At 38.4% G+C, this 23,147-nt stretch overlaps 1 protein-coding gene across 3 annotated transcripts in view; it reads right to left on the reverse strand.

The window, feature by feature from the left end:
• Window positions 1-16,812, reverse strand: part of acsl1a (acyl-CoA synthetase long chain family member 1a) — a 24,308-nt gene extending 7,496 nt beyond the window's left edge. Inside the window, exons 1-10 of one of the 3 annotated variants that reach the window (XM_038713312.1) lie at window positions 16,691-16,812; window positions 5,988-6,200; window positions 3,341-3,455; window positions 3,170-3,234; window positions 2,974-3,075; window positions 1,356-1,455; window positions 1,079-1,254; window positions 755-787; window positions 502-553; window positions 329-402 (exon numbers count right to left, since the gene is read on the reverse strand). In XM_038713312.1, coding sequence (XP_038569240.1) covers window positions 329-402; window positions 502-553; window positions 755-787; window positions 1,079-1,254; window positions 1,356-1,455; window positions 2,974-3,075; window positions 3,170-3,234; window positions 3,341-3,455; window positions 5,988-6,182 — 912 coding nt within the window. In that variant the 5' untranslated portion in view covers window positions 6,183-6,200; window positions 16,691-16,812. Of the gene's footprint in view, window positions 1-328; window positions 403-501; window positions 554-754; window positions 788-1,078; window positions 1,255-1,355; window positions 1,456-2,973; window positions 3,076-3,169; window positions 3,235-3,340; window positions 3,456-5,987; window positions 6,201-8,722; window positions 8,877-16,690 lie in introns of those variants that run through there. The other 2 variants (XM_038713311.1, XM_038713313.1) reach the window with 2 other exon arrangements.
• Window positions 16,813-23,147: the final 6,335 nt, after the last annotated feature.

Consider the following 23,147-nt stretch of genomic DNA (forward strand, 5'->3'; position numbering starts at 1 on the left):
ACCAAGAAGATAGGTGTGCTTATATGTCCATGGCTAAAAGAAAGTCAGTGAATCACTTGCTGATGCTTGTAAAGCTTATTGCTGTGTGCACATGGTAATAATTAAAAGGTGAATCAGATGAGTGTATCAACATTATCATCCTGTGTAGAGTTTAGCAGCTGGACAGTCAGAGGACACTGTTTAGGGAGTTTTTAATAAGATAATCAAATAAAAAGCCTTCACTTTAAAAACAAGGGGACCCAAATCAAACATACACTATTAGACAGTGTAATTTATCTTAAGATTCAACACTTAAATTTGACATATTCCAAGTTGTTTGTATGTTTACCTCTGTCACTCTAATGAAAGCTGCAGTGTTGGAGATTACATTTCCGTGAGTAAGCACTGCACCTTTTGGGTTTCCTGAAAGGAAAATGATAATCATGATTATACATGAGATGAGCAACAAAAACCCACAAAACATCTCCAAAAGGTTAAAGTTGTAACAAGCTGTGTAATTACCTGTGGTTCCAGATGTAAAGCAGATTATTGCGAGGTCATCTGGTTGAGGGGGCTGTAATCAGATCAGATCTACACTAATGCATATGAAGGCTACTGCATTAGAAATGTGCGATGCTGTATTTTAGCGCCGAGTCCTGCTGATTACATGTGAATTATCTAAGTTGAAAAGGTGATCCTTGTAGCAATCTAGCAAGAATTAAGAGGTTTTTTTTGTCATTCAACAGGTCAAATGAGGAGTGCTGTTCCTACTCACCACTGGTTTCTGGTGGTTGGCTTCACCCAAGGCCTAGAAAAAAACAAACATTGAGAGAGCGTGTCTGCAGGAAGTGATAATAATCATGCTTGAAAACAGACAAACGCCTTGGGGCCTAATTTCAATTTAGTTCCTACCAGAACATGACTGGATAACAAACTCAAATAGCAACAACAGGAGGGACAGCTACTTTTTTATGAACACCTGATACTCAGTAGATACACATTGTAATATTTTACAGAAAAGATTAAATGTCGTGGGATTGACAAACCTTTTTAAACATAAATCAATGAAAATATCAGGAGATTAGGGTGTTATTCTCACCTCAAACTCCTTCAAACTCAGAATCTCAATGCCACACTCCTTGCCACGGGTCACCAGGTCACTGTCAAATGCCTCTATGAGCACAATCCTCTTCACCGTTCGCCCTTTTCCACTGGCACAGTCCAGAATCATCTTAGCCTTTTCGGGTATGTCGCAGATCACTGTTGAGATGGCAGCTGAAAAAACAGACAGCACCAAGTCAGTATCCTTGATCTGGAGTTGTAATAGCGCTGCAGCTGGTGTGCTTGTTAGTGCTTGAAAGTGCCCTTTTGTGTACCTTTGTCGATAATGTATCCGATGGCCTCTGTGCCAAGTGTGTCATACAAAGGGACTGCCACCATGGAGTATGTGTAACAGGCCAGCTCTGATATGGTCCACTGAGAAAACACAGAAAACAGGTCAACATTACATGTGAAAAGAATCTAATTATATACTTCCCCAACACCTACCAAAACCAAAGGCCTCTAGGAGCTTTAGTCATAAAACAACGAAAACAGTCAGTATTTTTACCCTGTACAGCTGATCATTACGATTTGTGTTAAGATCTAATAGAAATGCTGATAATATGGCTGTAGTAGGAATCAATGCCATGGTTGGTAAAATATTTTTAGAGTGCTAGGGATGCCTCAAATAGTTTGGCAAAAAAACACACTCAATGTCCAGTTACTGACTTTTCCTTGAGAGAAAGATCTTTAATTGTTTGGATGAATCTCACATAGCTGGAAAAACAACTCTGTCCTTTCACTGTCGAAATTCTGCCACCAGCTAATGGCTTTAGTTGAACATCCTGTTGTTAGAAGCGACCATTTCTGGCACATTTCCCTAGCAGTTTAATCCACACACCATTTTACCAAATATGTGACCAAGTACATATTGACAAGGCACATTTTATCTGCTCCCCAAATGTCCTTGTTGGGAGCGTTATCTGTAGGTACTCTTTTGATTGAAGCTGTTTAGTTATTCTTAATTTGTGATTTGAGTAGTTTTGCTGTGATCAGTTATCTGCTAATCAAGCTAGCCATTACAGTGTCTGAGGCTAATGTGCTACTAACATAATATTCTGAGCACCATTAATTTAACTTCCTGTTTGGATAACATATGTTTATGATCTTTTTTTACTTGTATTCTTGTCGACAGTGTATATTTACTAGATTAATTACTGTGTTGCACTTTATATTTACATGCCGCCATTTTAACTAGAGTATCAGAATTATTCTTCTTATATGCAATGCCCCCATACGTTTCTGAAATGGAACAAAAACTGTATTGCCCGCTGTATATATAATACTTTCTGCTACCAATCCCACATTTTATATTCCATTCACCTACAGCTGGCGGATACCAATACCTGGGCTTTGGGAATCAGCTGATGCTAAGTACCAATCTGACACCAGTGTAAAATTAATAAACTGTATTCCTCGCTGTGAGGACGACACAGGGAATCATTATTTTATTTGTAAGTCAACATCAGGCTTGACTTAAACTTTGCTCTCCTAGCAAAAGGTTCGGGTCTACTGGTTCACTGCTGACGCATCACATAATACGCACATTGGTGCTTCATTGGATGATGGTTCATTACTGCTCACTATGGAGTAAACTACTGCGTGTATTAAATAGGCAGTAGGACGAAGGATTAAATAGAGAAGGACGAAGCAAGGTATAATAGCAAGGTCATCCAAATATAGAGCAAATTTATGTAAATGTTATGCAAATTAATTTGCATTTCCATCCACTATGTTTTCGTCTGCCACTACTTTTCATCTCTTCGGAGACAGGGAAGCTTCATGTACGTAATGATTTATTCACTAAGTCTGTTTCCATTGCACTTTGTTGTATTTAGCCTTTTTCAACAAGCCCACTTTTCAGCCACTTTTCTATTGTGCCACTTGTTGTACCTCTGGCCTGTTCTGAGAAAAGATGCCAATGAACTTGTCTCCTGTGTGAGAGTGTCCTTTGTGAAGAAGAGCAGAACCAATATTCTCCGCTCTGTCTGCCACCTGTGCAAAAGAAAAAAAAAAGTGTATTGTGACTCGGTTAGTTGTGTATTGGGGACAAGGAGAATGATTTCCGTATCTGTGGTCCACGTCTCACCTCTCTATAAGATTGCCACTCGTATGGCTGGTTAGGTTTCCTTGATCCTAGACAAGGTCCATCATCTGCAAAAGAAAAAAAAAGCTCACTTTTCTCTACATTCACTGAAAGAATTGTAACCATAAGTCTTCACAGAGTTTCATATTTAACCGACACAAGAGATACACTCACTTGACACTCTGAGCCCTCGTTGGAACACCTCATACATTGTGCGAGCATCGCTGTAGTAGTGTGTCATTAACTCGTCACCAACGTTCAGTACTGACCTCCTTGCACGTTCTCCACCCTACAAGAAAAAAATTCGTTATTCGTAAAGTTATGACCAGTACTACTGACGAACCTTCCACACCTCAACAACATGACACATTACAACATTTCTCTAATTGTCAGCACGTGAGAATGTGGAGAACATGGATTTATTTTGGGGTACACCTGCACACCTGCAGAATGTGTTGATACTGGGAGACTTACGCATGCTTCTTTCAGCAGCAGGCATGATTAGTACAATGCTGTCTTTTCTGATCTAGAATGACAGCACACACCTCAGTTGTCCTTAAGTCCCTGCATTGGATGACTGTCAGTTTTCAAATAGTTTTTAAGGTCCCTTTATTGATGTACAAATCTCTCCATGGACTAGTGCCTTAATATTTGTCAGACATGTTTTTAATGTATGCTCCCTCTAGATCATTTAGGTCCTCTGGCACTGGGCTTTTGGTTGTTCCCTCGGGCACTAATATTATTACTTTTTCCAGTAACTAGCAGTGTAAGGGATTACTATTACCAAAACAGTAATAATATTACAGGTACTAATCCAAGTAACGCTGTGTTAGTGCGTTATTGAACGCGCCATCCTTAAAGTGAATGTGCGACTGTGTGGCAGGTCAGCGGCACCGGACCTTCTGTTGTTCAGTTAGTCACAGCTGTAAGATATCGCCATTATTGTGTCACAGTCTAAGATGCAAAGAACATTGTAGTCCGTTGTAAACTTTGTGCAACCAGCAACAAACTTTCAATCACAAACAATTCTATATCTCATTTATTGAAGCATCTGCTAAAGCAGCACAGCAATGTGAAACTTGTGCAGCAGTGGAAGTAATATAGTTACGTGATTAGTTACTTTTAATCACCCAGTAATAAGTAAAGTAACAATATTACTTTTTTAGGAGTAATAAGTAACAAGTAACTTATTATAAGGAACTTGCCCAACACTGTCCCTGGGTAAGGACAAAGAACTACAGGGAGGTTGTATTTACTGTCTCACAACACCTTTAAAATAAAACTTCACATACCTTTTTAGCTTAGCATTCCCTTAATCTATCTTAACATTTCATTGTATTATTAAAAACACCTTGTATTGCAATTTTGCACGAAAGGCACTATATAAATAACGTTTGATTTGATTTGTGCGATATTTTGATGACCACACACACATGCATCCTGTATAGCAATGGTTCACAAAAAGGGATCTGGGGACCCCCAGGGGAATCATTTATCTTCGCTATAATTCTATGCATAAGTAACACAATGACTGTAAAATGTTTGACTGTTATGGTCATGGGTTTCACACACTTTCTGTAATAAAACATTTAAAAGCAAAAATCTTATCTGATGTGGGAACTAGAACAAAATCTTATCAAATGAGGGTCCCTGAGCTGATCTAATTTGTGTCAGTTTAGACGTCTTTGGCATGAAAAGGTTTGAAAATCACTGCCGTATAGTAGATGAAGCAGCAGGTGTAGTTTGAGCTGAAATGTGACAGAAAGTAGTGGGACAGAGGAAGCATTAGTTGGTGCAAGTCACGTAAAACCAAAGGTCTTAATTTTCTCCTTCCTCTGTTGCAAACTTTAATTTGTTTTTAAAGATTAACTGTTGCAATTTCAGCTTTTGTGAAGTTTTGTCTACTAACTCGATCTTGATGTTTCAATTTGAGATTCCGTGAAAGAGATATTTGCATCTTTCGTCACCACAGCTACCACTACACCATGACTACCCTGGCCTAACAACACTGCTGGATCTCAAATTTATGCTAAACTTCTTACCATAGTTAATGGTGAATACATTGTTTACTAATACTATCAGAAAATTATAGGAATGAGGAACGGGTTGCCTTTGGCTTTGGCTCTTTATCCTTTCTATTTGGTAACAATACGGATATATCAATGTTGATAAATCATTAATTTAATACTCACAAGATTCTCACTTTCTAGTAAGCCATTAAGTTTGCAGTTACTGTTTATAAGTCATTAATTAAGGTCTCATCAGGTGTGCAGTGGTCAACCATCAGGTAGCTGAAAAGACAAAACAAGCGTCCTGCTGGAGAAGGATAAACTTTTTTTTCACAACCTAGCAACCTAAACGTTATTCTTATTAATGCTTTAAATTAAGCTTTGGTAAATAACTTATTAACTATAAATAAAAGCATTGATTACAACCAATAAATCCTTAAAAAGGGTGCCTTATTAGAAAGTGATGATAAAGAACGATAAAACAAAACCCCAAATATCAATAAAGCCAACTTTAACTAGTCTGAGCTCAACTTTTTAGCACTTGAAATGTGACAAGGAGTGAGGATGTTACAGAACTCCACCAACTTCAGCTGTGATTTAAATTACTGGAGGGGATCCCATTGACATTCCTGCTGAATGAGATCTGTAGTCCAGATTTCTTCTGTATTTCAGTAGTTAAGCTTCAGTTATTTCTCGAGTACACAGCATTACACGACAGTGGATGGACAGATTTATCATTTCTGTCTGTGTTGTAGGATCCCCCATTGCATGAATTCAATCAGGGCATTTGATATTACCAAGAAATCACTTACTGCTATTTCCACTGACTGCAGGCCAAGGTCACAGGGTGGCGGGAGGGCTTTCGGCCGGGTGGCAAACCAGTATGTGGTGATAGCTGCAAAGGCACCCATGCCCATGAGCGCATTGGTTGGCAAGTCGCGAAGGTACTGCCGAAGACCATCCAGCTCGGGAATCCGCAGCTGTCTCAGGACTTCCTGAGCCTGCATGACTGTTTTTCACTGACCCTGCAGGGAAACACAGAGAAAATGATTACATTTGGAATCTTTCAGCCTTAATTCTGCACTTCTGCTGGATGTGTCTCTGACTCAATATAGCGCAGAGATATGTACATTTGTACATACCAATTTACCATCCATTTTGAGTGTAATAATTTTTACTGTAATGTTAAGAAAACCTTTATTTTGTGCCATTTAATTTAATGTTCCTGACATCAAAAGGAAACGGTCTTGCTGAGTACCTTGATACAGTATGATGTTGCATTTCATTTTTTTTATCAATGGGTCTCTTGCTTTAGGCCATTATACATAAACAGGACAGTCCCCTTAAACTGAAGAACAGTGGTTCCATTCAGAGTTGAAGGCAATTTGTCTGTGTCAGTGTATTCACAACTACATGCAATGCTGAATATACCCTATGTAATACAAAATTCTTTTTTCTTTTTAAAAGATTTATTTATTTTAGTTCAGTTTTAGAAAACATAGGAAGAGACAGATGGATCACATGAAATAGAGCTGCGAAAATTAGGTAACTATTCTGATAATCGATTAAGTCATTTTTTAAATAAAAACTACAAACGTTCTTTTGTTTAAGGTTCTCACATGTGTCAATTTCTGTCTTTCCTTATCTTAACGTTATAGTAAATTGAAAATGTATAGGTTTTGGCCTGATGGTCAGACAAAATGAGACATACAAACCAGGTCCATAATGAGAAATGCATTTTGGGGCAACACTATTCAAAAATACTTTAATTTGTTCCTGTTACTATCAAGCAATTGGCAGCAAGCAAACATGATAAAGCACTGGTATTAATACTTATTTCTGGCCCAATTATGTCATAATAACAACAACAGAGACACATACAGTACAAAACCAAAATAAAGGTTCAGTGATAACTCCATAGTGAATCATCCAGTGTTCAGCCTTGTGATTCAGTGATGATCCACCACTTCAGCGTTACTGTATTCGATTATTTGGCTATGGCAATTTTAAGATCTGCCTTCCAGCATTCAGATGTATAAAGTGTTTAATGTTTTACATAACAATGATTAGTTCCATTAGGCCATCCTAATCGCAGAAACCTTACTTTTAAAAGATCTGAACACGATGTCCTTTCACAAAAATACGTCAGAAATGACCACTTCAAATATTTGATCTTGATTTGGATACACACCATTCATTTTTCTTTTTTTCTACTGTCTCATGCTATGTTCACCATTAAATGGGTGACATATAAAAGATAATGAATCATCCAGAGGACAAAATGAAATACTAGTAGTGACGTGTCGTTTAAAAGAACAAGAAAAGTAGGTCGTTGAAAATATACACGGTATTGAATAAGCTTTGTTTGAGCTGTCTTTATGTTTAAAGTCCATAAAACTACAAGATGGAGATTGTTTTTATAGACAAACCTCTAGCATAAAACCAGTAGTACTAGTTTTTGTTCTGCACTTCAATAAATGTATACAAAAGGAAGATGTGGTATCCTATTCAACAGTTGCTTCCACTTGGAAAACAACGACATAGGAAGGAAATATGACTCAGACGGAAGGAAATATGACTCACACAGACTTTCAGATCACAAGCTTCCATGGAGACATAAGTCCACGACCAGAGACAACACTGGACACCCTGCGCTAGACGCTACACTGCTTATGTCTGAAGCGAAGTGAGGATTTCTGGTCTGGATCTGGATGTTTTACACTTATTGGGCTGACACCTGCAAGGTCCTGGATATATGGCAGTTCCACTAAAATTTTAATATAACAGCTGAATGATAGCCGGAACCGCCTGTGCCTTGTAATTACATGTTAATGTAAAATGCTAATTAGTTAAGCCTGTGGCAAGAAAGACCTATTTAAACTCACCAACTAATCTATTTAACCAGCAATTACTTTTCAATTATTACATCCGAGTATGGAAATACATTCATCAAAGTGTAATGTTAAGTTTGTCTTTTTATCTGACTGGGCGGCTTTATCTACATAGGTTTCAACTCAGATGACCTCTAGATTAGTCGGTAAAGAACAAGTGCACAACCACCACAGAGGTAACAATTGACTTCTCACCTACTTCTATTATTAACACAGAGCCCATGACAAATAGGACCAATGCCAACTGGGGAAAAGTATTCTCGAAAAGCTGCTTCTCTTTAATTGACATTTAATGGCAACTTAAGTCAATGTAAATATTTAAGCGAATAATGTGGTGAAAGACCAAAGGAGATTGAAGATAATTACCTTAATGCAAATATCAAAACAAAGAGTAAACTACTGGCAAGAGGCAAGATTAATTAAAGCTGTTCGGTTCTTTTTAAAAATACAATAATCACCCCCCCCCCCCCCCCCCAAAACTCACAATTGCTCCACTGAGTCTTACAGGTGTAACTACTAGCCACCATGAAATACAAGCAAACCGCCACTTCTATGTCAGCGCCATGCAGGACAAATTCAAATGCAGCCAAATGCCTGTTCAAAAAGTTTAGCATTGACTAGTGACAAACGAAGGTATAATGAATCTCTATACTCACAATCCCACAGTGTGTATATGAAGAAAGGTTGCAAATGTGTCCAGAGGCAGAGAGGTATAATTATCTGAAAGGCCCTCTGCTGCAACAGTTGCTATTAGAAGGACACACACTGACCTCTAATAGACCTCTGAGGTTCTCACAACTATGAATAGCAGAAACACGCCCCTTTCAAACAGCAACACAGACGCATGAGGCACTGCTAGCCACTCACTGGAGCGCAACTAAAGTAGCAGGTTGGTTAAAACCCACAGAGTTTTTTTTCCAAACCCATCTACTGTCCTGAGCTTTGTGTCCTTGTGAAAACACAATAAAGTGAATTACAGCTGGCTATCAGGTGTGTGTACAACTAGTGTACAAATTAGGTTAAGCCAGACTGATTCAGAATGAACTAAGAGCTGATCTGAGTGATTCAAGCATTGTTCAGTAGTGTTTATATTAAGACCGAATGACCGATATCTTATCATAGGGTACATTATCTGGACACAGCATGTGCAATTCTTGTGTTGCCGGGCATCTGAACTGATTAAAGTAGTTGAACAAAGAATTACGCACCAATTACAAGATGGTCTGTATATTCTAAATAACAGATATGACAAAATGCCCTATTTTTGTACTGATATCCCAGAGTGTGTGAGCACTAACATTGACTAAACTGATAGACACACACAAAGCGGAGCGTACTGTATGTGCAGATTCCTTGGTGTCTAAGATGGATAAGTCACAATTTCTAGGTAATTAACCACAGTTGAGACAATCTGCACCTTGTTTTACTTCATCTTCAACGGAGACAAATGAAAACTGTGAGTAATATGTGGGAAATTCATATTTGGCACATATTATACATGGATTTAAACATTTCTGCTAAAGTTGTCTGGTACAAAAAAGACTGGGTGAAAAGTAACAAGTGTGAGAGCAGACTAAGCGTAGTCAGCTGTGACCGTAGCAAGCAAAACACACATGGATGTTTGTAGAGTGTAACAGAAACGTGTATTACTATTACAATGCTGAAACGTAGAGGTGGGTCATATGGATAACATCCTATTCTAAATCCCATAATGGTATATGTAATTTTACGTCATGATATCAAATATATATATAGTAAAATAAACAATTTTATGGATACAAAAAACTGAAAGTAATGTCGATGTTTGGTTAACTCAGCAAATTAAATAACTGATAAATCAAAGTATTTCGTCACATTGATGCAAAAATCCACTTTTACTATACAGCAGTCCTCCTCAATGGTTTTTCCTAATACACCCAGAGATATTAAGGGGACTTTAGTATTTTGTTAACAGACTAAATCTTTAATCAAGAGTAATTAATAGATTTAGCAACAATTAAAATATGGTTTATGAGTGTGTCTTTCTGTCAGATGGCCAACAGCAGGCAAATGTCATTGGTGCCCTGCTTGGCTGAGAGTTGTTGTAGGCAAAAGGTACTCCAACACCCCACACACACACACACACACCACCACCACCTCTAGTCTCCATACTTGGCCTGAGAGGATGACAAGCCAATGGCAGAGCCAGCTAGCGGGTCACCCCACACACAAGTCCACACAAGACATTGGAAAAAAGTGGGCAAGAGGGGAGGGAGGGCAGCTGGTTCATTTGACACATAACAGAACATCAGTTGGCAGCAGCTTCAGAGCAGACTACAGCTGTAGTTTTAAAACACTCACCCCAAACCACAGCCAGGAAGTTACAAAAAATACTCCCCAGATGGGTCAGTAACACTTGATTTCCTCATAAAGTGTTCCTCTTCGTGGGACTGTGAAAACCAAAAGCAGCGTGACACCCAAGCAGTTTGTCAGCTTGGGCACTGAGCATCAGGTCAAATGACTTAAGCTCATTATTACAGTCTAATCACATGAGGATTACCACATCGAGCCTTTAAAAAAACAACACTTAATCCCATTTTGACAAGACGGTCGCTTCCAAATCTCAATATATCCCTGTTTACACCTGGGGTGATCTGATCACAAGAGGACAGCTTTAAGTACAGGTGTGAATGCACCCGTTGAGGACGCATTGAGATCCAATCGCTCAGACCATGTGGTGGAGGTGGTCGGGCCCATATACTGCCATATTCTTATAACAGTGTGTACGCGAATACACGTCCTGGGCCACGCTGAAGAACCGCTTACTCAACTGACATCCTCTGCTTAAGCAGAAGCAAAGAAGCCACAACAACACCAACAGGCAAAATGCATGTGCATGTCAATGCCAGGTGTAAACAGACAGAATCAGCCTTCTCACCGCTGCTACATTAATCTGTGTAAATTAGAATATCAAGCACAGCTGAAACAATTAGTGGATTAATCAATACGTGGAGCTGTAGTAAGAGATAGATGACATTTGTTTGGAGGGTGGTACCTTTTTAAGACCTTCTAAAACTAAGAACAAACGTGCAGAAATATAAGGAATGCATTAAATGGTGTTTGCCTGCTATAATGTAAGATGCATTTGTTAGCATGTTCAGCTAAGTAGCTAACAACCTACATTAGTAACTAGTTACCAAGGCTAAAGAGCACATTATATATAAGAACAATCGGGTCTTAATTAATGTTATACTCTATAATACATAATATAATAATCTATAATAGACTGCTGTTTCCTTGGACATTTAGCTTTAGTCTCAGTCTGTTATAACAAGATCAAATTATATGTTATTATAGCAAGAAGCACGTCTCTTGAAATCAGAATCATTTAGTATGGCGTGAGAAGAAAATGTAAAAACATCTTGTTAGAATGGTAAAAGTATTTCATTAAAATGAGAAACTGAGTTGTTTTTAAGATTATTAGATGGCGATAATAATCATTAGTTGCAGCCCTGTCGTCAGGGTAATCTGTATGGCTCAATGGCTCCTCCACATCCTGGTTGTGTGTCAATGATTTTCTGTTTGCCTAATATAGTTCACTAAAGAGGAAGGACAAAACCATTTAAAAAAAATCTGAAACCAGACGTGTTCAGACAACAACTCCCTTGTAACCTGAAAGAAAACCCAGACACATTACAACACGACGAGCTGGTTGCTGTCTAAACTTTCACATTCTTCAAACACGTCTGCAGCTAACTGAAGTAGGAGAACAGATAGCAGTTCACTATTGATGCTGCTCTAAAAATGTTAATATTAAAACAACTGAAATTCATTAGTTATTGACTTATTGGATCTTGTTGGATGTGCTTCAGTCCATCTGCCAGTACCTCATTGATAATTTAACAGTTTTACAAACAGTACAGCATGCCCAGAGGGAACTCATCTAAATAGAAGGATGAGTCAATATATTCTTGTGCAGGAGGACGCTCCAAGGCAACTAAAATACTTTTTCTTTATTTGTATGGTGGATGGGCAACACTCTAAAAGCAAGTTGTAAAAGTGTGAACAGGAAGAGACTAAACCCTCTCATATGCATATGTGCTGAATGTGGCACACAGGTCACAGAGAAATATGGTTATGGCTGGTGGTTTGTCACTGCATGACTGCTGGATGGCTTCAGTGGGACTTCTTTCATCAGCTCCAACCCTCTGCCTGACTCACGTTCCCCCTGGTTTTATAACACAAAGGCCGACCTTGCACAAGACAACCAAGGCTCAAGACTGCAGGTCCCGACCTCCCTGATGAAATTGCACACTCCCAGTCACATGGTCACACAGTGGAGAAATGTATGTCGAAGGGGATTTGTAAAGTGGAACAAAGGTCACGCACCCGTCAACAGCTACCAGCACTGCATCAGGCCACGTAACCTCTAAGTTTTACAGAAATAAAATGACATAAAATGTAATTTTATAACCCAGCAAATAAAACTTAAAACAAAGTGCCCTTTGGACTTTTTAGTTAGCAAACAAATATTTTGCTGAGAAACATTTTAAAATAGTGCATCTGTAGTTGCATTGCTGTGCTTTGTTGTCCGTCGTCAACTGTCAATCAGCAAAATGGCGTCAGCAGGAATATATATATCGTGACCTTGTGCACATGAACTGAACTAACAATGAAGAACCACTTGTTCAAACATTGCTTCATAGAACCACTAAAAACTAGAAAAGGTACCTTTACGGCATTTGCTCTTCCTTTGAGGTGTTTAACTAACTCCAGCACACTTTGTTTACTTACTGCTAGTTTTTCCACTCCATGCAGACAGCATGATAATTTGAGGCTGGTTTGTTAAGCCAGAAGCCTAACTTGCTGCTCTCACATGATGTTTTAAATTCAATTCAGTCAGTCACTGATATCAGGAAAAGTTGGTGGGATGGCGTTTCTAAATCCTGCCCTGAGCTGAAATTCCTACTTTAGAAAGGCCCCATTTGAGAGCCGCTTTTGACTGTTGTGTAAACATCAGGCTGACAGGCTGATGCCGGTGTTCTCAAACGACCAAAGCAGAGTGACAACAGGCAGTCAGTATAAGACTGAACCACAAAACCACAAAGTGTCCCTCTGTTTGCTCTAATGAAAGCTGCTCCTGTACTCAAGGGCAGAAACACGTGACAGAGCTCGCACGGTCACTTTAGTATCATCCTATGTCTGTAGTGTAAACTGCTCATGTGACTGCACAGCATAGCCTACAGAGCATTACCTAGTGTTTTAAAAGGGATGTTTAACAGGGAAGAAAACACCGACTCAAGCTACATTCCACAGATTCCTGTTAGAGGAAGTTTCACATAAAATGCAGACTTCAGTACCAAGCACACATCTGAACTGCAAGTTTTTCATTAATGGATGGACACCAACACGAAAAACAAAGTGAGAGCTTCCAGATGTGCCTTCTGATTTAAAGATCTGCTTCATCATCAGTTACATCATTTTGGAGCAGGTTTGGACTCCCAACCTTATTCATAAATACAAAACGTGACCACCAACTGACTTCCAACTCCAACGTCACTTCCAGTCTGCGAGTGTCTGTTGTTTGACTCGGCTTTAAGAGGGAATAACAGCAACAGTCCAACCTTTGACCATCTATGCAGTGAAGATTAAAAAGGACCATACCAGTGTGTCTAATGTACTTTTTCTACAGTTTAGCAAGCCAGTTGTTTCCATTTTTTTCCGAATGGGTTAAAAAAACTGCTTGTTGTGGAATCCATCCCAGTGAACATCCAGTTTGCTTTCATTTCTGTCAGTGCTACATTATCTTTATGTGGTGACACAGTTGAAGTGCAGATTCAAGTAACAACTCCAAGAGCTAAAGATACGGGCACTCGGCCCTTTGTTGCATGTCATTTCCCATCTTTCTCTCTCCCCTCGTTTCCTGTCATTTATCGACTTTTAAATCTCTACTAGTTTGTCCAACTGACGACACTGACACGTTCATTTGAAAGGAAAAGTTCTACATTTTAGGTAATAAACCTAACCTTTCTTGTCAAGAGTTTGATGAGAATGGTGATGTACGCTAAATGTCAAACTGCAGCCAGTAGACGGTTTATCTTCGCTTAGCATAACGACTGGAAACAGGAAGGGTAGTCTGGCCTCATCCAAAGGCAAAAAAAAAAAAATCTGCCTACCAGCACCTCTAAAGATCACTAAGAAACATGTTGTATGTGGATTGCTTAATCCGCACAAAAGAAGAAAGTGTAAAAAGTACTGTTTTACACAGGGTGATATGCTGCACTATTCCTCGGCTTGGGACCAGTACCTTCCTGTGGATTGTTACCGACCAAGAAACAGACAGCCAAAGTGAAACCCGACCTTTTAGGTTTTTCTCCAGAAGTAAGGAAACCTCATTTAAACTCACGCAGACATTCGTAACTACGCTACTGACTAAAAACACAACCTTGGGAAAGAGTCTCTCTCAACAGTAGGTCTCATGACTCGCTTCATGTGTTTATATTAAGGACTGTCGTTTTTTGTAGAGCAATCGTTGTTTATTTAATACTTTTGGTTTTAGCTACCTTTACTGCAGACAATTTCCCACATGTTGTTTCCCACCTAGATGTTTGCAGGCTAAACATCACAGCTCAACAGAGGAGGCGATCCCATGAGCGAGTCGAGTTTAGTTCCGACATGTCAGTAATAGCAGCAAGACTGAGAGGAGTGAACGCTTTAGTTTTTTTTAGACAGCAGAGACTACAGCCAGAAAGGTTAACTCAATCAATTAATAATTGTAGTAATCGTTTATTAAAATCACGAAGGCTTCAATTTCTAATATTCAGTATGCTGCAGTGGATAGCGGTTTGTCTTAGAATATGGAACGTAAACCCCAGGAACACGTTTCATTATTCCATGAAGAATGATTAAAAAAATGCTGAATGAGAGATTGCATCGAGTTACAGAAGTTAGTGGAACAGAGGCTAGCCACGACAATGTGTGAAGACCTTGGCTCTCTATAAAGTTGCAAAGTGGGAGGAACTATTTCAGACACCTGTGATTCAAGCAGTAGAAGTCCCAGTCATTTTTCCCATTGACAATGTTAGGGGACTCGCAGTTGGGAGCGGATGTGCATGAAACTCTCCCACTTAAATCATCAGTACAATTAAAGAAGATTAAGAACTCTTAAAAATATAATAAAAAATAATTTTAAAAAGTCAAAAGGTACAAGCTTCTGTACATGAAAACTTTGAAGTAGATGTTAACTTCCTCTCCCTCTCTCTATCCCCCGAAGTGCATTTCAAATTGAAAAAAATAAAAACAAATAACAAATGAATTCGCTGAATGGTAATGTTAAATGGTCTGGATTTGTATAGCGTCTCTCTAGTTTTTGCGACCACTCAAAGCACTTTACACAACATCACATTCATCCATTCATACACTGATGGCAGAGGCTAAGGTTCCAACTGCTCATCAGAACATAAATAACATTCACACATTTGTAGTTCAGTGTCTCGCCCAAAGACTTATAGCCGGGGATTGAACCACCAACCTTCTGGTTAGTGGATGACCACTCTACCCCAGGCCACAGCTGCGACCACTCTGATTCATGCCTTGGACAGGCCTCTTCTCCATGGCAACAGCGGCCGAGGATCATGGGTATTGTGTTTCTAGGGTTTCTACCTGCCATGCCAAACTGACTTTATATCTTCTCTTAATCATGTAAAAAAGAGAAGAACATCAGCAGATATTTTTCAAACTCTCAAATGACATCAAGTATCATCTTTTTAAAAAAAGCATCGATTCCTGGTCAACCTGCATATGATTCATTTGAAAAGTCTACACTAAGATACCTCATAATTATGTAACCTTGTCTAAAATAAAAATAATCCAAACTTCATGTTCACTGTGATGAACATGTTAAACAAGTTTCAAGAGTTTGATAGAATTTGATACAGTATGGAAATGAAGGGAGTGGGCTAAAACCTGAATAACCACTTGTAGAAAGATCTCCTCCTCACTGCGCTATTGTGACTTCCTCATGTATATGTGCTAAGGCGGGCTTGAGGTTATCACGTCCCGTACTGAAATACATTTACATGGCGGGGATGCCACGACATGCGCTTGATAACGGTGACAATGTCCCTCTTTCACACTCTATATAATCTCATTTTATTAACGAACAATCGGTGCGTGCAGTTACATACAAAGTGGGTGAATCGGATATTAGACAAAGGTTTCGAAACAAAGTAGGCTATCATTTTCACACGATGTCCAATCGGACAGCCCCGATCCTACGTGTCCGTATCTCCATATCTGTTATGATTTTTTAAAATATAAGCTCCATACGCGCGTTTCTCAGCGATACCGACAGATACGAGAAAGGAACACGCTCTTCTGATGCAATGCTGACTGAACATAGGCTACTGTCGATGTGAACGAATATAAAATACAGATATGATACGGAGAAAGGAAACAAAACGTGGCTTGAATCAGGACTATTTTCAGGCAATAACCGAAGAGCATATTTCTTTCTTTTTTTTTTGTCTGAGGGCTCGTTAAAGCATCACGTTTTTAACAAACATCTGTAAATAACATAGTCGACGCTAATCTTCGCTAGAATGCTTTAATAGTTGAGGCCACAGGTTGGGCATATTTCAACTGACCTGTGTACAGCAGCAGATCCGGCAACTTTAAAATCTTGAATCTTGAACTTCTTCAACAATCAGCCGCCGCGGTGTACGTCTAGTTCAGCTGGTGCAGCTCCCAGCCAATCAGGGACGACTACACATGTTGCCTTGCCCAAAGTTTGAGAGGCGCGCTGTCATTGGTCAAACTACAACATGTTTATATCCTGTTAATAGCCGGGAAAAGATAACACAGCCATCCTGTAGGGCAGCGGAGGAAGACAAGCTGAAACACACATTCCTTGGTAAAAAAGTAGAGGCCATTTAGGCTGCACGTAAGTACATTTTTAAGGTACTTGTACTTTACTTGAGTATTTCCACTTTATGCTACGCTATAGCCTACTTGTATTCTACTACAAGAACACTAGTCCCAGTTACTTTGCAGATTTAAACAATATATAGCCTAAAATATGATGTATTAGTATAGTTTTATTTTGTTTCGTGAGGATTCGCTGACTACCCAGCAGTAAAGTAATAAAAATGTTCTCCACCTTCACCAGCTGCAACATCAAAGTGATGGACACATTCATGCATCAACAATTGTATTCTCAATTAGTCTCAATTAGAGGCCTGGTCTAGTTTTTTATAGAAGTTCTTTGGATGTATAAAACTGCTTGAAGCCCACAGGTTCTCCTGCTTACATCGTGCATACCAGTATAAATGTTTAAACTTTTGTCGGTATGGACATGCTTCGCTTAGCTCATTTTCGTAAACAATAAGCACTAAACGATAATTCATTCAGATTCAAGGGCATGTTAAAGGAATTAAAGGCCTGTCCCATATAGACGCTGGTCCCAAATGTAGGTAGGGTGAGTTCAGTGATTTAAGCGAATAAAAGCCTGGGCAATTAATTAAAGTTTTTAGTATTCGAGGGCTCATCACAGTGGGGGGGGGCTTCATCACGGGGCCCACCTGCTACCAAGTCATTTAAACCAAGTTTACATGACCTCAGACTCACTCACAAAGTCCACTAAGTCCGTTTACGTTGCTGCTGCCCTCATCCATTCTAGTAATTGTTTGTGCTCACACCAGCACCGCAGTGCGTCCAAGAAGCGTTCCAGCATTAAGCAACATGGAGCAGATGAACCGCGCACGAAGTCAGACGAGGAACAAAAGCGGGCCACAGAGAGCTGTGGAGAAGGTAGTAGAAGCACAAAAAGGACATATTAAAAACAAGTCATTAACAAGAAGTTTGACATTTGTTTGAAATTCAAATGTTACTTTATGATTTATTTAAAACTTGTCTCCTTAAAATATATTGTTTTTTGTTGGTATTTCTCATTCTTGTGGTGTTTACCATTGAAACCCCTACCCATCCGGGCCCTGGGGCGGCCGCCCACATGATGCACCCATGATATCTCCTCTTACGCTAGTATTAGTACTAGGTACTACTGTATCCAGTATCAGTGAAGTTAAAGTAGTGTTTTAAAGTATATTTTAAAATTAAGTTTAAATTTTGGGATTGTATTGCTGTGACATGTCTTATACTTTCTTGTTTTGAGATACAGTCAGTTCTTTAGACAGTTCTGAATCATAAACAAGTTGAAGTAACGCACAGTAATACAAAACAGATCTTTCATTTGTTTTAAGAAGTAAGGTTTTTATGACTTGAATATATCCAGAATTATCTAAATTTGTGTATGTGTTAGAGTTTGAACTGCCCGACAGTATCGTTAAAATTAGATACAGCTGGTCCAGTTGCAAAAGTAGCTTCTATAATCAACTGCAATAATCCAATAAAATGGGCCTAGTCTTCATTACAAAAAACTGTGAAATGGACCGTTCTACTGTAATTTCACTTTCAGTGCTTTATGTAAATGTTGCTGGAACTACTTGTGTAACGCAGGAATTTAACTTGTGACAGGGTAGTTTTACAGTGATGCATTATGACTTTTCCCAAAGTAAAGGATCTGAACGCTTCTTCCTCCATGGCTCCTTGTCCCATTTCAGTTAGCAGTTTCACCAAAGAGACACTTAGGACACTCTAAAATTCTCAGACAGTTTTTTGTTTATTTAGCTGTTTGAGGCCCAAAGATTTAAAATGATCCATTATTTCACAAAGAAAGGAAATATTAGAGAAAATCCAAAACACAGATACGAATTTGTGGAGCAGAACTTAGTTTTTTCCTCTTTCATACCCCATTTATCATTTCACGTCAGATCAGATTTATCTTGTGACTCCTTCGAGGTGCCTGACACCACTGGACTTTACTGCCCAACAGTGGTGGAAGGAGTAGAAGTAGCAATTCCACAATGTTGAAATACTCTGCATTCAAAATTCTAGGAAAGTAGAGACTTATTAACAGTACATTGTACTTAAAGTGCTAAAGTAAAAGTTCTCATTATGCACAATGAAACATTTCATTATAATATTATATTATTGGATTATAATCGTTGATGCATTAATGTGTACTTTAATCCCTTGAATGTTTCAGATGGTAAAGGTGGAGCTGATTTTATATACCACTGCTTGCTTATGAATTTCCCCTGGATCAATGAAGTTTTAACAACCTATACGACATAATATGTTTATTGAATGTATTTTGTGTTATTAGTCTGAATCTGAAAAGTAACTAGAGTTGTCTAATACATGAAATGGAGTATAAAGTGCAATATTTGCCTCTGAGTTGAGTGGAGTAGAAGTAGCAGAAAATGGAATTACTCAAGTAAGGCACAGGTACCTAAAAATGTTTACTCAAGTATAGTACTTGAGTAAATGTGCTTAGTTACTTCCCACCACTGTTACCTAACAGTATAAACTGGCTAAATCTCAACCAGCCACAACAGTAAAATGCTATTATGATGCGTCAGTATTAACAATCTACACTTTCAGTACATGTTGCTGCTAAAACCTCTGCACTTTAATTTCAGTAAGATTCTGAATTAAATTAAATAAACTGTGAATTTCTTCCACCTCTGTATGCTGGTAAAAAGTCACATGCAGTCACATCCTGCAGTGGAGTGAGGGCAGGCAAACTGAAAGTTACTTGACACACATTTCCATCTAGGCTGACGGAGCCTATACGGTCAAATTAATACAGACTACACATGACTTTTCTCTAGATAAGTTTTACATTATACGTAGTGATGTACAAACCTGTAGAGACCTATACTGGCAATCCACACTATAAGAAAAGGAAAACAAATCAGCAATCAACAATCAAGAGTACAGACGCGCTAATAAGCATAATCCCAATAAATAAGAATTAATAATAATAAAAAGGAAGTAATGGGCAACAGAGAGAGATCACCGCTCTAGAGGACCAATTTCCTGGCCTAAAGCCTTTGATTAATGCATTATCCCACCAGAATACAAGGAAACTAAAATATAGGCAGGTCAACATGTCACATGACAAAAAAAAGAAACAACATATAATTTTGCATTTATTGGTTTGTATTTTTAATGATGATGTTTGAACTAATGATAAGTACAAATCACGTTTCCCTCTGTCTTCATTTGTAGCTATTGTACTTTTTTTATTCCCCTACATTTATTATATTGTAATCAGTTACTTTGCATATTCAGATGTTACATACAAAACATGTGATCACTCCCCAACAGGGCTGCAGTCACCACTGAGGACACTGATGTCGTGTTCTTCTTCTGGGAAATTGGGTTATTTATTAATTTTTTAGAAATCCAAAGGCAGTTATTCTACAGTTAAAAACACGATGGGTATTCCATTATTTAGGGTAATTCCAGTTTTTAATACTTTTGAATTTGACTATTTGTAGGCCAACAAACTAAAGAAAGGATTCAATATCTCTCCCTCAGAGTTTTATTCCAGACAGCATTTTTCAATTTCCTGGAAAGGACTGGACTATGTGATCTATTACTAATTATAGGGATAATGGAGACTACCATTAGACTACTAATGGAGTACTAAGACAGTTATTTAAGTTAATAGTTAATTTAATTTATTGTAGTGAATTTATACAAAAAAGAACAGATCAATTTAAATAAAACAGGTAATCATATAAAAACATTTTAGAGACTTTAGCTTCAGAAGGTACTTCAAGTAGGTTTTTGTTACCTGTGTACTTTCAACTAAGTACATTTTTAATGTAATATTACATGGAATACTATTAAATTAAAACATTAAAATATATTTGGATCTGATATTTCAACACTGAACCAAACAGAAGCATCATGCATGCAAAACATATTTTGTGTCCTTAATTTTTCTTTACTCACTTTATTGTGAGACCAACACACTAAAGTTGTCAAAATTAAGTTGTTTGTTTATACTAGTCAGACTGTTCCCCTCTGCCATGCATTTTGGAAGTAGGTAACGTGTCAGAAATCCCTCCTCTGTTAATTTTTTTGTCAGGGAAAATCATCAGTTAAACATTGCAGATCTAAAGTCACTAAGCAGGCAGTTCAGCTGTAAAACTGTACAACATTAAGTGAAGTCCAATTTGGATTTAGACTGAGATTATTGGGAGCTGTAACCTTTAGTGCAGACTACAGGCTGAAATGATGAGAAATACTTGATTTTCTGGAAATAATTTCAGGGGTGCCAACACTTTTGGCCATGACTGTATTTCCAAAACATTTCCTAAAATGTGTTTCAGTGATACAAAACAGGACCACTATTGTTTTATCTATTTAAACTCAGATGCTATAATTAGAACAATAATAATAATTTTTAGTGACCTTTTGATTTATCTTATCTATGATATGATATTAGAAAAGATGATAAGAGATAGGCTAGGTTTGGTTGGGTGACACCTCACATTCATGCTCTAACATCTGCATAAATATTCCTGTAATATTAATAATAGATTTACTATAGTTTATAGTTTTTAAGGGAGATAACAGTTTGCTGAAGTCTGTTTATATAAAACTGTAACAAATCTGACTCTGGCTCCTTATCTCTAAAATATCTTCCAGTGAACAGGCAGCTGAAGTTTCCAAAGAGTACCACAAGAGGGTGCTGTTTACGCTATAAAAGAGATGATATTAAAGCTTTATTGGTCCAGCATTTAATTTACTTATTATTATTTCCTTACTATTAAAGAAAATACACTTTTAAAGAAAAGTACAAAATTTTGTAAATGTTGTTGTAGCCCTGCTAAACATGAGTTTATCAGGGGTCATGGTAAAATAGTGCGTTTTAAGAAATCCATATTGTAAATCAGTAGGCTATTCCAATGTTTGGGTGATAAACAAAAGCAAGTTTATATTGTTCCTTTATTCATCTCCCGAGATATAAAACCACTCTGATATTCCTGAAAGTACTTTATCATTATTTATAATAGCCTATGGTTGCCTATTGTAATATTTAAAAGTAATATTAATAGTAAAATTTCACGGAGGAATGTTTTTATTTATTTTATTTGTACAGTTTAAGGTTACAGAGACAGTGCACATTAATAAACATTTCTGTAAATGTGCCAGTTTAGCCAGCTTGGCAAATGTACTATACTGTTTTCCTCACATGTTTACAGGCTTTAAGGAGTAAAACTTCAGCCTCTGCCGCTGCTGTAATTTGTTTTTCAAAGGGGCCTGTGGCTGCTGAACCATGTAGTCTGAACTCAGCTCAGATCATTTCCACGGGCTCATCAGGGGCCGTGTGAACTGCTGCAGTTCAGGCTGAGGGTGGCGCACCAAGCCAAAGGATTGTGTCTCAGAACCTCAGAGGTCACCACGGGTCAGAGCGCAGCGCCTGACAACACACACACAGAGTCCACACAGGCTGCTGCCGCACACTGAGCTGCTGTCACAAATTAGGCTCGGCTGGAGGCTTGTCATGTTTTCCTGTAACGGGCCGGTGTACACACGTTATAGTGATACCACCGGGGATTTAACATAGACGAAAGAACGCTGTAGTCACCTCTAATTCCCCGTATAGTCCACAGTCATGTTCCAGAGGAATTATTTGTGTGTGCGCGCGCGCATGTGTGTAGGAGCTTACAATACAGCGACAAGTTTTATTTGTTTGTTTTTTTCATGCAGAACCAAAAGTTTCTGCATTGAACCAAAAGGGCAGATATGTTAATTCATTCTGACATTGTGCTTCACATTAAATTCTGTTAGTGCTGCAAAAATCTGCGAAATATCACACAGTTAAGGGCAATCAGGTGGTTGTTGTCTTTTCACGGTCACAACGGTCCAATTCATTTGCACCTTTAACGGATCTGAATCATTTTAATGTGAAAATGATCTCCTTGCTTGCTGCATGGAAAACAGCTCAACATTGAGGCATTAAACGGACTGCTGTGGTTTGGTTTACATGCAAGATATTTTCCATTAACTAAAGACCTAAGTGACATCCCATTGCTGTGGAATGATGCATTAGGTTCAGATACCGGTTTTATTCAATAGGGTGCTGCTGACAGCAGATCTGTCTGCAGGAAATACAAAAAGGGAATAGCATTTCTATGGGATCTCATATCAGTGAAGCATAATACTCTTTTATTTCCTGTTGCATCA

Source organism: Micropterus salmoides, unplaced genomic scaffold (genome assembly GCF_014851395.1).
Source record: "Micropterus salmoides isolate LMB-PRFRI ecotype aquatic unplaced genomic scaffold, ASM1485139v1 Ms_hic_scaffold_12, whole genome shotgun sequence".
In the NCBI taxonomy this organism is placed as follows: Eukaryota; Metazoa; Chordata; class Actinopteri; order Centrarchiformes; family Centrarchidae; genus Micropterus; species Micropterus salmoides.